This window comes from Pieris napi, chromosome 21 (assembly GCF_905475465.1).
Source record: "Pieris napi chromosome 21, ilPieNapi1.2, whole genome shotgun sequence".
Taxonomy (NCBI): domain Eukaryota; kingdom Metazoa; phylum Arthropoda; class Insecta; order Lepidoptera; family Pieridae; genus Pieris; species Pieris napi.
The window spans coordinates 7,405,628-7,420,229 of NC_062254.1; the positions used below are offsets into that span (position 1 = coordinate 7,405,628).

The 14,602-nt window shown below is 33.2% G+C and overlaps 2 protein-coding genes across 3 annotated transcripts in view; one reads left to right on the top strand and one right to left on the bottom strand.

The window, feature by feature from the left end:
• Positions 1-240: 240 nt before the first annotated feature.
• LOC125060428 (dnaJ-like protein 60) lies at positions 241-4,168 on the bottom strand. Of its 2 annotated transcripts, none has more exons than XM_047665333.1 (6): positions 3,987-4,168; positions 3,822-3,930; positions 3,492-3,658; positions 2,957-3,130; positions 2,315-2,417; positions 241-1,176 (listed from the first exon to the last, which is right to left on the bottom strand). In XM_047665333.1, exons 1-6 carry the CDS (start codon positions 4,046-4,048, stop codon positions 1,072-1,074), a joined length of 720 nt encoding a protein of 239 aa, XP_047521289.1. In that variant the 5' UTR covers positions 4,049-4,168; the 3' UTR covers positions 241-1,071. The 2 variants fall into 2 exon arrangements, with proteins under 2 accessions (XP_047521289.1, XP_047521290.1); XM_047665334.1 differs by having other exon boundaries at positions 703-1,176; positions 3,822-3,915; positions 3,987-4,166.
• Positions 4,169-5,818: 1,650 nt separating this feature from the next.
• Positions 5,819-14,602, top strand: part of LOC125060175 (fasciculation and elongation protein zeta-2) — a 63,096-nt gene continuing 54,312 nt past the window's right edge. Inside the window, exon 1 of the mRNA XM_047664942.1 lies at positions 5,819-6,282. Coding sequence (XP_047520898.1) covers positions 5,873-6,282 — 410 coding nt within the window. The 5' untranslated portion in view covers positions 5,819-5,872. The remainder of the gene's footprint in view (positions 6,283-14,602) is intronic.

Below are 14,602 nucleotides of genomic sequence, written 5' to 3' on the forward strand. Positions count from 1 at the left end.
ATAATTAACTCACAGTAACATAACAAACATGAAATGTCACTATCATTTGTTAAATGTCAATGATGGTCTGGCATAGTGAATTTGCGCGGGAAATTTCGCTTACCAATCTTTAGACAATAGACTTTTATTTTTTTCCACTGTTACATAATAAAATTTGTTAAGTCGTAAAACTTAATTTATTATGCCTAAGGGTTTCTAAATAAATTAAAACATATCATTTCATAAATTTATTTACTTAATTGTTAGAATATTTACAAAAATAAATTGAGGTAGTACCACAAAATCTTTATGTATTTTTCTACGTTAAGTTCGCTATTTTTATTTACATATTAGGTTACTATGCTGTTACAAGAACCTGTGAACATTAAGAAATTAAACATAACATTACCTGTTATATCAAAATACCGGTAAATTTATAGTACAATAAGTTAAGTCATACTAATTACGACTATTTTTAATATATACTCGGATTCATAATAAATGTTTCTTGTTTCCAAGTATTTTTTTTTCCTTTATGGCTCTGGCACGGTTTGTGCATTAGCTAGCGTCAAGTATAAATTCCAAGTAATTGTTAAACATATCTTTACTCTTTAGGTTTTTTATTGTTTATTGTTACCTTGTACAATGTTTAAATAAAATAATTACCTAAATAAATAAATATGCCGCAATAAATATGTGTGAATACATTTATTCATAGATTTAAGGGGTGAACTTTTTAACCAAACGTCGCAATTTTTAATAATGTTATTTGAATTGATCATAAAAAAATATGTTTCTTTTAAATATATAAATAATTTAATCTGATGTTAAGGCAGCAAATAAAATACAGAATACAGTCTTGAACTTGAACAGTGGTTCGGTTACCTTACATTTAGAATATTTTAGTAATTTATTTTAATTTCATTTCTGTATGATTAAAATTATGTATTTTTAATCAAATTTTATATCTATACAATATGATTGTTCACAGAATTCTAGTTACCAGTACTGTTAAGAAAATTATCCGAGGCATACAATAAAAAACTTCTTATTTTAGGATAAAATTCCTAACAATTCGTTCCTAATCAATTTTTATGATTTACTTTTCTCATTGGCCAGTGCCTGACCTAATGACGCAGTGGCTACTGTAGAGTTTGATGAACTTACGATTTTGTCTAACAAAGCTTGTGTCTGCATCTGTAACAACCAATGTTTAGCATCAAGTCAGAAAAGACAATATACTTACACAATTAACTCTTTTCATACTACTTTATTAGGAAGTAGCCGTACTAGTTCCATTTAAAATTATGTATAGACAAAAGATATATCATTATGAAAACTGAACATATGAGATTCTATGTACAGTCCCAATGACACCTAAGCCTGTCTGTTTTTGTCTGTCTGTGGAGGCAAACGGGAGGCTCATCTGATGTTAAGTGATACCTCCGCCCATGGACACTCACATTGCCAGAAGACTCGCGAGTGCGTTGCCGGCCTTTTAACAATTAGTACGCTCTTTTCTTAAAAGACTCTAAGTCGTTTTAGTTCGGAAATACAAAAACTGTCTTAAGAAACGCTCAGTTGTGGACGTCAAGGCGATACGGATCGTATTTTGTATACTGCCTCGACGTCTGATGATGAAATTCAGATGTAGGTATTAACCCGAACCACTCCTTTTGAACACTATCCATAGTAAATGCGGTAGAATATGCAGGGACCCCACATCTCTACGCAACGCGAAGGAATAGGCCGCTCGGAAAGTGACTGCTCGTCGACGATTCGAATCGCTCTTCGGAGAAAGCAGTTAAGCGGAAGGAGCTGGTACTGAGCTTCCGCCCAGAAGTCGGAACAGTACTTCACGTGGGACCTAATTTGCGCTTTATATAGTTGCAAGCGGTGGCACGGAGTGAAGTACCGTCTCGCCTTGCTAACTTAGCCTTTTCTTCCAAATGATTGAGAAGCTGAACATCTATCGATATGACAACGCCCAGAATTCCGAAGCTAATTGAGGCCTTAAGGTCTTTAATGTTAATGGTTTATCCAGAAATCGAACTCAAGACAGCCTTAAAGCTACTTGGCTATGTTAAAAGGCTAAAATTTCCAAACAAAATGTTGATTTACTATTAAAACTAAGTATTTATAAAATATTTTGAGTTGTTTATAGTTGCAGTTAATACGAACATAACTAAACATCATTTCTTGGAAAATGAATTGAAGCCAAACTATTTACCTATTTATTGACATAGTTGGTTTAACAAACCTGAATTTAATTGATGAAAAGTATCCAAAATTTATGGAATAAATGTGTTTTGAATAAAAATGTCAAGTAACTTACACTATTCGTTTTCCCTTTTGCATTTTCTCGTACTTTTTCTAATTCTTCCGCTAAAATCTTTGACTTTTCTTGTGTCCTCTTTCGATGTACTAAATATGACTGTCTGAAATTTGAATAATTGAAATCTTATATGACTGAGATCATGCACAAATGACACATTCTCATAAATACAGCAAACATTGTCAGGCACAATATGCTGATCACTGAGTCTATAAAAAGTAAAAAAGATTAAAAAAACAGATTCAATCAGAGCCAAGACTCAAATAGGATGGATTATTTTTAGATTCAGGAAAGAAGATGGTTTCCCAAAAACAAAGTACTATACGTAATATTTAATGGATGTCCATTTGTGCAAAACAAATATAATTGTATTGTATAACACAAATATAAGAAATATGACAAATGTTTTCAGTTTTGAATAGAGATGAGCCTGATCCAAGTTTAGGCTTCAGCTCATGGTTAAATATATTATTTCAAAATGATACTTTTGCCAATTTTAGGACCAAATTTTTATGCATATGCTTCCAACACAAACAAGAATTTCAATTTTATTATTTGAATAATCTAATTACAGAACAAAGCTAAAAAAAATAATCACTTTATTAATAGGTTTCTAAATTAAAATAAAATTGGGGATTTTACCTTATTACAACAAGTTGTATTATAGTGCCAACCAAAGCTACAGTAAAACATAGAACTGTTATGGCCAGATTTGAAAGTTTTTTCAGACCTTTCACTCCATAATATCCTGTTTTTTTATCATTTGCTTTACTATTAGGCTGCTCATAATAGTTATATGCCGTATTATTTCTGAAGCTGAAAATATTAAACAGGAATAAAATTAAGATAGTAATTAATATGCCATTGTCTTTTGGATTCCGTAAGTGAAGTTTTAAGTCAGAAAATAAGAAAGTTTTATTTGTTTCTGGCTCTCAAAATGATGGAACATTGGCGTTCCACTAAAACAAGATTTGTATGTCTACTTAAAATGCTTACTTTAAAAAAAAAAAAAAAAAAAAAAAAAAAGAGAAACATAAACTTTCAATGTTTCAACAAGATCATTCTGTAGGTGAGTTTTATAATTATTTTGGCTAGTGATAAATAAATAGCATGTTAAGGTCACCTTTAGGATAATTCAATAGATTTTCTTAATGTCTATATTATATAAAATACTTACTTGTAAGGTGTATGTGTTCTATACACATATGAATGAGTCTTTACTTGGCTGTCCATTATATTGTCATATTGTGCCCTGCTGCTTGGTTTACTTAAAATGTTATATGCTTCAACAATCTTAACAAACTTTTCTTGAGCTTTAGCATCTTTATTCTTATCTGGATGGTACTGAAAGGTGAATTTGTTGGCCATATTAATTCTGCGTAAAAGGAAAATATTAGTGTATGCGAAAATAAAACTCCTCAAAAATGGAATCTCACCCAATGTGCAAAACCTATATAATATAATATTTAAAGTTTTTTTTAAGGCTCAGAAGTGACTAATAACTTACCTCTTTACTCATTTGTATAAATGCATTTTTAATTTCTTTGTCTGAACAATTTTTGCGTAAATTGAGAATGTCATAGTGCGATTTTCGTATTTGACTGGAATAAAAATACCTATTTATTTATATTTTTGTTGTTGTTATTGTTTATTTTATTTACCACTTTCCTACCTGGATAAACGTACAATTGTGCATATTGATTTAAAATCACATGTACGTTTTAAGAAATACATAACGATTTTGTAAAATTAAAAGATCTAAACCATTTTTGTTGACTGTTGTTATTTTGGCAATTGCCATTTCTTTTTTTCTATAGGTTTCAGCTGTTGATCTAAAGCTGTCTAAAAAACTGCCAATAATCGATATTAGGATGTATATTGTCAAACTGAAAATATTTATGTCAGTGTTAAGTTAACTCACAGATAAAATAAATACATCGTATAGTCTATCGAATGTTTCTATTACTACTATTTCATACATGTCTACTTCTATTTAAAATTATTATTATTAAACATATCGGTACGTACTTAATAATTAATATTATACAATATTGCAACACAAAAAATGGATGCGTCAGTGCAGAAATATTCAAAGCTTTTTCTGCGAATTTGTAATAAATTTGAAAATGTAATTTCAAAAATATTTATTTACCTAACTTGTGTTAGATAATAATTATTCAGTATCATTCATATGACTAATTATTAGTTAGTTAACTGGTGATTAATGTGATCAAAGTGAAATGCGCAATTCAATGGTATATAATATATAATAAGTAAGCAGTACAGAAAAGGTCTATCGAGTTTGAAAATGACATTGCTCAATTGATAGAATAATAAATTATTTTATTTTCTTAATGTTACTTAGGATCTCAAACTCAAACTCAAAATATCTTTATTCATTTAGGTAAACAATTACACTTATGAATTGTCAAGTTAAATTAATTGTAAATTTTATTTTTAATTGTACATTTACTACCAGTTCGCAAGTCAAGGGCTTAGAGCGGGTAAGACGAACTGGCAAGAAACTTTCCGCCACTCTTTTTAATCGCCAAGTATTGTCATACAAATTGTTTGAACTGGAGAAAATCCCTAGGATTAGGATCATATAAGTATTCCCCAAAATTATAAAAAGCTTTATTGATTAATTTCCGTTTAACGAAGGCTTTGAATTTATTTAGTGATAATACTCTAATTTCGCTTGGGAGTTTGTTGTAAAAACGAATACAATTTCCATATAAAGAGTGGTTTATCTTTTGGAGCCTGGTTGGTCGTACACTCAAATTAGTTTTATTCGCGTATTATAATGGTGAAAGTCACCATTTGTTTTAAAAACATACACAAAGATATTATTTGGTTGCTATCCCTTCGATAAGTTATTTTTTTTATTTACAACATCTTTTTAAAGTTCCGTCTAAATACATATTATGTTTCTAACTTCATACACAAGCGATTTGTATCAAAAAACAGGATCATTAAATGATAACAATATAAGTAACATTTAAGGCAGGCAAGTTGACATGAAATATAAAAAGAAATGCCAGTTATACACTGAGGCATATTTTAACAACTTTTAAATTTATAAAAGTGGGTAGGTAATTAAAATATTAAATAGGTCAAAATAGGAATCTAGAACGAATAATGTCAACACCATAGTCGACTGCGTTATAGGTATAGTCTAAAACGCAAAAGCTATAATGATTTTTTTTTAATTTTAAAACTGTTATTTAATGATTACATTATGTGTCTTTTTAGCTCTATGGTTGTAAAAATAGTTGAATACATTCAGCCCTCACATTTCTCTGATAGAATTGTATTGATTGATTAGATCTGAATTGGATAAGCAAATTTAATGGATATTATATTAATAATTACTTAAGGCTTATTATTTTATAACTTTTTAAAATTAATTTTATAGGAATACAGCACTCCATGTAAACGAGCAGCTAGGCGCTGCAAACAAGTGCTGAGTGCCGACAGCTGAGTCAGCGCTGAGTGCTAACTTGTTTAAATTCAGTATTCGCGCGGTAAACTGCGCGGGTGGACGTACGTTTGTCGGTCATGCGAGAGTCGGCTAGCAGGATGGCCGAACTCGAATTCGAGGCGCCGCTTGCCCAAATCGAAGACGCAGATGATTGTCTTTCTACTGCCGACTTTCCGCAGAAGACCATCAACGGCAATGACATACGGCTTAACAATATTAAGAATCTCAAAAGTGGAATTGTCAAAATGAAAACTGACTCCAACAAAATAAACGATAATGACGAACCCAAACCGGTGAAGTGTAAACAGGATACTCTGCAAAACGGCGAAGGAGATAATTTCACTGAGACTTTCTCTGGCTCTCTGGAAGATTTAGTTAACACCTTCGACGAGAAAATAACAAAATGCTTCGGAAATTATGAGGAAAGTGTGGAAAAACTGGCGCCGGTGCAGGTTCGCTCGCAGGAGGAAATTATGAACGAGTGCCAGTGAGTATTGATTAATTATCACCCGTGATATCATCATTTAGTCATATTTGTAAACAAACTAAATATTTTTTTCACAAATCTATTGAATAGCGTGAAAATATTATAAACATAGGGCGGTTTCTGCGCATGGCTTTCGTAGTTGTGGAATCGATCGACGTAGGGGTGCCCACCCCTGGGCGTTGGGTCAGGGGTGGCATGACGCATCGTCCCACCCTGCTTTGTTCCCATTCCGAGTCGAAATGTCGCACTCGACCAGACAGGTCGAGTCGAGTGCGAAATATCGACTGATTTCAGAAACCCAATTACCTACATTTAGCACACAGTTATCAGTACGTGCGCGAAATTAATTGCAAAAACTATCTATTTTATATAAGAAAATGCTAATAATACTCAAAACAAATATAATACCAGTTGCGTAGTAAATTAAACCGGTTTTGGGGGCTCACTTTAGGCAAATTTATTTTATTTTCTTGCAGCTAAAATCCGAGAAATATACCTGCATATAATAACATATTTGGGCTTATAAACATCCTTAGAGGTTTAAAGAGAGACTTACGGTGATGAAAACCAGTTGAGCCTATAAAATACCTTATATATAACTTATTAGGTTGGCTGAAAAGTTTGTAGGCGTAGAAAACAATTTTTTTTCATAGAATTTGATTTGATTATTCAATAGAATTGCAGTCATTTTTTTAAATTTTATGGCCTGGTAACAAGACCTTTAAGCCAATAATTGCCGTCGAGAGCGATACAACGATTATAGAGCGGTCATACAATTTTACGATACCATTTTTATAGTACGATTTGTCTTTAGCCTCAAATAAGCATCAGTTTTGGCGATTACCTCTATCAGCGCAAAATTTCTGTCTAGCGAGCATTCTCTTGAGGTAAATGGTTAGGTTAGGATAGTTACAAAAATATAATTACGATTTATATGTTGGTACAAGTGCCGGCTAGAACTAATACTAAAGCATATGCTAGTAATTTTCTATTACAGAGACAAAAACATAATCGACTATTGAAACATTAGACTGTAAAACTATCTATGGAACCACAGATAGAAAACTATGTAAAGAACACTAGAAAATTTCTCGTACACTTTCCAGAGAGGTTCGTTTGTAACAACTGAGAGAGCTCAAACACAATTGTCTCACGGTACTATCGTCTAGTCTCCCCATTGTTTTATGAAGATAAAGTAAAAAAGAAATTCTTTTTAGCTCTCCAACTTGTAAACCTGGAAAATAATGGTTATAATGCATACTGAATTTTTTATTCATTCCGCTGACAATTTAAGCACAAAAAAACAGATTCACACCTAGAAAGAATAAGAAGTTTTTAGCAGCAGTGAAATAGTAAACAAAAGTTTATTCAGCTGTGTCAAATGTAACTTTGGAAGCTGTCCAGGCGACCTACATGCCACGAAGTCGGGAACCGATAAATCGAATTTGCGAACGTCAAGGACCTTTCCTTCACACCTTTTAAATGTAATTAACCTAAATCGACGTTTTTGCGTGCAAAGAAACGTGGCATTGGTATTTTTACACGCTTTATATTAGCTTCACCTGTATGTATGTATGTATGCCTACGGACTCGATTTTGACCCACTTTAAACGGACAGATTTAATTCAAACTTTGTACACTTATAAAGAATCAGCGACAATATAATAATTTCATAGGTTTATCTCGAAAAAACAATGAATTTTTTTTAAGTCCACAAAGCAATACGATTAAATTGAGACAACACGTATTGCTGCTAGGACTAAAAAGTGGAAAATAAATATAGTTTAAAAGAACTATAAAACACGCTTTTAAAGCACATCGCTTTTTCACAATAAAACCAGTATTTTTTGTTCATTACCATTTTCAGCCTAAATTAGGAATTATTTTTCACTTTTTAGTTTGATGTGCTTTAAAAGCGTGTTTTATAGTTTTTTTAAACTATATTTATTTAACTTAGTATACCATCTTCATGTTTACAAATTATAATTGTTCTTTGTAAAAAAAATCATTTTCTAAAGTCATTTTTAATCATTTATTTTCGCCTTAAGTAGTTCGAAACTGAATTTTTATTTGTTTGCACTACATTTACAATAACTTTTTTTTGAAATATAAAACGTATGATCTGACTTGTTTTTAAAGTACACATCTACTGACAACTCCGTCAATGTAATAAATAATTTGATAAACTTTCGTTTCATTTGCCCTATCGGTATTTTTTACGCTGTAATTTTGTTGTGTAGGTTATGTAGGTCGGTATTATTCGCTATTTCAAGCACAGTATCCGACCCTAATTGGCCTATAACCTTTAATATAAAGCAACGACGAAGATTTATAAAGGATTTATGTAAACAGGAGCCTCTTAACCTGCATTAACGCTTTGGAATTTCGTAAATTGTAATGACGTCTTTATATCTTTGTGTTAAGGTCAATTTTACAATGCAGTAAATGTTCATCATCTTCGCATATAAATAAAATTTCACGGTTAATTTGTAAAACTGTTTTAATTTATATTTTAGGGAGCGTTCAAGTATTACGTAACGAATTTTGGGAGGGGGGGGGGCTCATTTTGTAAAACGTTACGATGCGGGGCGCGGATTGAATTACACGTTATTGTTAATATTATTTTCGACTTGCACCACATAATAGTAACTGAAGAGTCACTAGGTGGTCACGAAACGTTTTACTATACTTGGGTACAGTACTGTACTTGGGTACTGAAAAACGTTACGGCGAGTAACATGGGGGAGGGGGGGTCAATAATCTCCAAAAATTGCGTTACGTAATACTTGAACGCTCCCTTACACATGGTTCTTAGTGGTTTTATATCTGTTGCTACATTATTTTACCTTTATCATGTAAAATGGGCAATATTATTTAAATTGATAACGTAACCCAAGGTATAAATTTTATATATACAGTTTTTATTTAGTGATATAGTACATAGATACAATACATACAATTTTCAAAAATTCGTAATAAAGTTTTTAAATTAAGAACATCAACCAATACTCAAACAGCAGGTGTACAGATTCGTCTGTGATTCGTGAAACACATGTTACGGCAGATGGGACACCTTGTGCACCTTGCCGAATATCAAATCACCCGCATCATGCCATGATTAATAGCATTTTGCATGGATCCATAATATGCATCCGGTGTAAGTAATATGTTGCATACCAAAGTGCAATACTAAAGGGAGTCGGTTGGAATTATTTGAAATATGTATTACAAAAAGGATTTTTTCCCCTTCTATAAATGGAGTGTACACTAAAATATTACATATTCATGACGAAATAATTTCTTAAATTTGTTCATTATAAATTTATGCTATTTTAATAATAGACGCTTCGAGTTTTGAAAAGTCAAAAGTCTTTACATTTTTTAAATTTGATTTGACAACTGTAAGTTGTGTAAGTTCTACAACTGAGCGTTCTTAAGGCAGTTTTTGCCGCGCACCACCACTATGAGGAACAAGCTGCCCACTTAGGGTCCTTCAAGAAACGAACGTACCAAGTCTTAAAAGTCCGGCAACGCACTTGCGAGCCTTCTGGCAATGTGAGTGTCCATGGGCGGCAGTATAACCTAACATCAGGTGAGCCTCCTGCCAGTTTGCCTCCTAAAAAAATACAGATTACCTCTCTCATCACACAGAGTATAATATGGAAACATGCATGATAGCATGATTAACTTTCTATCGTGGGTTTGTTTACAAGTTAGCACTGAATCGGTAATCACCTATGACCCAAAACAAACTGATAACTTTCAAGACTATACTTAGTCCTCGATAGTAAGTTTATTTATTTGTTGATGTATCCAAAAAAATAACCAGCAGTGCTACAACCTCATTGGTCTGGGTCTCATTCTGTATCTGTGTCGTGATCATTTGTTTTTTCTGTCACACGCGTCGTGTCGAAGGCATGCTGGTTTCCTCACGATGCTTTCCTTCAATGCGAGCGAGTGTTAAACGCACACATAGACAAAAGTCCATAGATGCGTAGCCGTGGATCGAACATGCGAGCTTAAGGATGAGAGTCGCAAGCTGAAGCCAACGCTTGGAAAACACTGCTCTCTAGGTATAAAGTAGCCAACAACTTTCTATCTAACCTAATTTACTAAAAAGAATATTTACGCTAAGAAAGCGTTCACTACGAGTACTTACAGTCTCTATTAAGGGGAAAACAGTCTGTACTTGTGTACTATTTTTTTTCCACTTACCACTGTTTAGCTTAAGACTAACACGCTTAAGAATAAAAAAATATCCTGAACGGCTTACCCTAGTAAAATATAATGTTAGTGTGTGCATATGTGTATATTTGAGTGTATGGGATTGTGTAAAGTTTTAATTAGTCCATAAAAGAGATAGATCAAGTTAGTTACCAAGGCAACTTATTGCATGCCAGTATATACATACTTAACAGATTATATACATAATTATTATACATAGATATTTACCAAATTGTTGAGTTACGATGTCCCAAAACAATTTATAAATGAGCTCATATCGTTTTCTGTTTAGTATTCATTATGCTTGCATTATCAAGACATGAGCGTGGCACACGACGCACGTCCGTCAACCGCATTTTGAATGTGATATGAATTTCTTATGCCTTTATGTAATTGCAAGGGGAGTTACATACGTGCTTTAAAACAACCTTTTCAGTCAACCCCTACAGCCCTCTTGAAAAAATCCTCTTACAACGCCCTTCTACGCATACGAGAACTTGATTGACGTTACTATTCCGCGTTGGAACATTTCATTTCGCCCAGCAAACGATGTGATGAGAAACTTTTTGATTACATTACGAGTTTGGACTTCGAATACTATTTATTATAACTTTCCGGTGATAACAACGTTGTTTAAACCAGAGCTTATCATTTTAATATAAGTTATTTGCGGATCCGACAGACGTGACACATCTTACATAGAAAAAATTTCATCAAAATCTGTCCTGCCGTTTAGGAGTTTAATTACGAACACATGTACAGAAGATATACCAGCTTTTTTATTGCTCAAACCCAATACCGTTTACAAGAGCGCTTAGCCACGGTCCTCAATCAATACAATACTTTTTAAATCATATTTAAACATCTGTAAAGCATGAGATATATTTCTCAAACTCGTTTTATCGTTGCATGTGACCTGTGACCTAATGTAATTTCGTAACTAACCACGCTCCTCAGTTTCCATTTAAATACTTTAATATCATGATTATTACAGTTTGTTAAATAATACTTTGTTGATTTTAAGTCATGCTTCGGCATTGTAAGATTATTTCTATTAGACTAGATACTTGAATTTTTAAAACAAATTAGCCTACAGTACTAAGGAAGATTACTAGAAGACTAAGGAAGACGCAATAGTAAAACAATTTTTGAAATCGTTAGTCATTTTACTATTTTATCTTTACATTAGTATAGGTAGATTAGTACCTAATCATAACAATAAAATATGCAGTATTAACAATTTTCTTAACCTACATAGTAATAATACAAATTATTAAAAATTAATAAAAGAAATTAAAACCTTCAAAAGTTTGGTCCCTGTTTGTTATAAGGAATTTAAAGGAATTTGTACTGTGATGTAGCCCTTCAGGTTAAACCTCTTTTGATTTTTATGTGTTTTTGTATCTACTCTTAGTTTATTTACATATGCAATAATTAAAACAAAAATTTGCCCTTTCGTGTCCTTCTCTAGATAAAATAATATGACATTTTTCAAAACTAAGTATATGTGTATTGATAGCCCTACACACGTGCCCTCTACATTTATGTATAACAGTTTGCGTGTTAAAATCAATCATTATCATTAATTGGTCTGGCCTTCCTGAATATTGCCACTTTCTAAAACATTCAAGTGATAAATTCACTTCTTAAAAGTGAAATTCAGTTGCCTAATGACATAAAACTATTAAGTAAAATTTTAATTAATTTACGTAAAATCGTATGCGTAATTTTTTGTAATGTAGTATCTTTAAGAATATTAAAAAACCCAAGCCTTAGTTTTTTATAAAAAACGAAAATTAAAACGTTATTTACGCTAATTAAGTCAAGAACTAGATATTACAAAAATATAACTGCAAATTTTTCATGTTGAGTTTTAAAATCAATTTGCAGGCTTATCGACTGCGCAGCGGATGCCCTAGATATTGTTGTCGGGAATGAACAGACCTGCAGCTTGCTATTTGCATATTTACAGGTCATGTAAAATTTGCATTTCTTTCTTCCGCTTTCAAATAGGGTATTTATGTAGCTGTCTTTTTTTTTGGAGTTTATGGCCTGGACTCTTGACCTTTACGCCAAATTTATGTAGCATTTATAAATTAGACAGAGTGTACTTTAGATAATCACACATCTCTGTTGTTTATGTGGTGTTTTATCTGACGATGAAACTGGTTTCTGTGGAGCAAACTTTTAGGCCTACAACGCACTAGCGGCTGGCCGCAATGCGGTGTGCCGCTGCGGCAGGCCGCGGTATATACGGTCCGCCGTAGCGGCATGCCGTATTCCGGCTAACCGTCCCTATTGCGGTCCTATTGCGGTCTGCCGCAATCGTCACTCATCAGTGCTTCTTCAAATATTGCGCATGATGGACGTTGAAGAAGTTGCGGCAGTTATTTATTTATATAATCGTAGAAAATATCGTCAAAAAATCTCTGCATAGTGTCTAGCGCAAGGAACAAGCGATGACTGAGGCGGGTAGGACGTGGTATTTGCGGCTAACCGCGCCGAGTGCGTGGAGGGACGCGGCGCGCCGCATCATTCAACCGGTGCGGCTCGCCGCAGCTCCAGATCAACCGGAGCGGTTGACGGTTGACCGCAAGTCAGTGCGTTGTTATCGTGCGGTTTCATGTAATAATCGATGTGCGGCCCGCCGCAGCGGCACACCGCATTGCGGCCAGCCGCTAGTGCGTTGTAGGTCTTAAAGTAATATTCCAAATGGATTAGAATTAAATATGTAAGAATAGGCTGTACGGTCGAAAGTGTGTGCGCGTCCTTTGCGTGAACAGAAATATGATACTGGCCACTTTTGAGTAAAAAATAGATATTAAAAAGCTATTATTGTAATTAGTATTGTTAATCTAGTGTTTTCTCTTCCAACTTTACGCATACACAACGTATTCTTTATTTATTTATTAAAGTTAAAAAAATATATATAGTACTAATTCTACGGTATATGTTACTCTTTTATCTAAAATGTATGATAAATTAGCTAAACATAAATGTTACATAAAACATAAAAAATATAATTAAAATTTATACAAGATAAATAAAAATACCAGAAATTTATGTTAAGCAGAAAAAAAATTACCAGCAAAACACCGGATTAGGTTCGAGATAGGCACTTAACAATACTTTCTTTAAATCACGTTGTAAAATTTCGCGTTTGATTCAAAGATAAACCCAAAAACATATTTTTTCTGTGTGCCTTACACAGGGCGCAGAAGAAAATCTTCACTCTTAGTATATTCAATCGTAATACAGAAGACATTTGTACATCTTGCATGTTCTTGTAGTTTTCATGAACCTTCTTAATATAATCAAGTCCCCTCTTCAATAAAATGCCGAACTAAATCGATTTAGTTACGATTATGCGGGCCGGGGTGAATGACCTCTGTTTCGCAAAGACGTACTTACGATATAATTGCACCCTCGATTGAAAGTATATTCTCGCATATACGCTCAAGTTGACTGAGTATATTGCAATCTTCTTAATTATTTATTTTTCTTTTACATCATACATGCTAAACAATAATTATAGACTAACTTACATTTAGTCTTAAATAGTAATTTACTACACACAATTCCATTACATTATACATTACTAGTGGACCCGACAGACGTTGTCCTGCGTCATATTTCAAGCGATTGGGATATTAAACAAAGTATGAAAGTACCGACTGCAGCGCCATCTGCCGGGCTGATTTGTGAATCTAAACCATTCCCAGATCCCCTTGAACACACAAAAAAATTTCATCAAAATCGGTCCAGTCGTTTGAGAGAAGTTCAGTGACATACACACTCACAAAGGATTATATATATAAAGATTATATTTCATCTCAGTCTTTCCAAACCTGTCATAAATATATCCGGATCTGATGCTGAGGAAACGTGAAGGACAATTCGTGAGCTCCACTTAGACAGCATGCCTTCGGGATATGAAATACTTTTCTATAATTATACTGATTAGGCGTGGCTGCCCATGTTTTATTTAAATAGACTGGAGACCCACGAAAAACAATGCTTAGGCGTCAGGTGTCAAAATCCTATTCTGTCATACGGCTATTCTTACAGCTGAGCCCTCTTGCCCTTGCTCTTAGAT

Bases quoted from the DNA above. Each gene is read 5' to 3' on its own strand.
- LOC125060428 (XM_047665333.1), bottom strand. From the start codon at position 4,048: ATGTATTTCTTAAAACGTACATGTGATTTTAAATCAATATGCACAATT. The intron at 3,931-3,986 runs GTAGGAAAGTGG...ATAAATAAATAG, and splicing joins ACAATTGTACGTTTATCCAG to GTATTTTTATTCCAGTCAAA. The intron at 2,418-2,956 runs GTAAAATCCCCA...TTCAAATTTCAG, and splicing joins ATACAACTTGTTGTAATAAG to ACAGTCATATTTAGTACATC.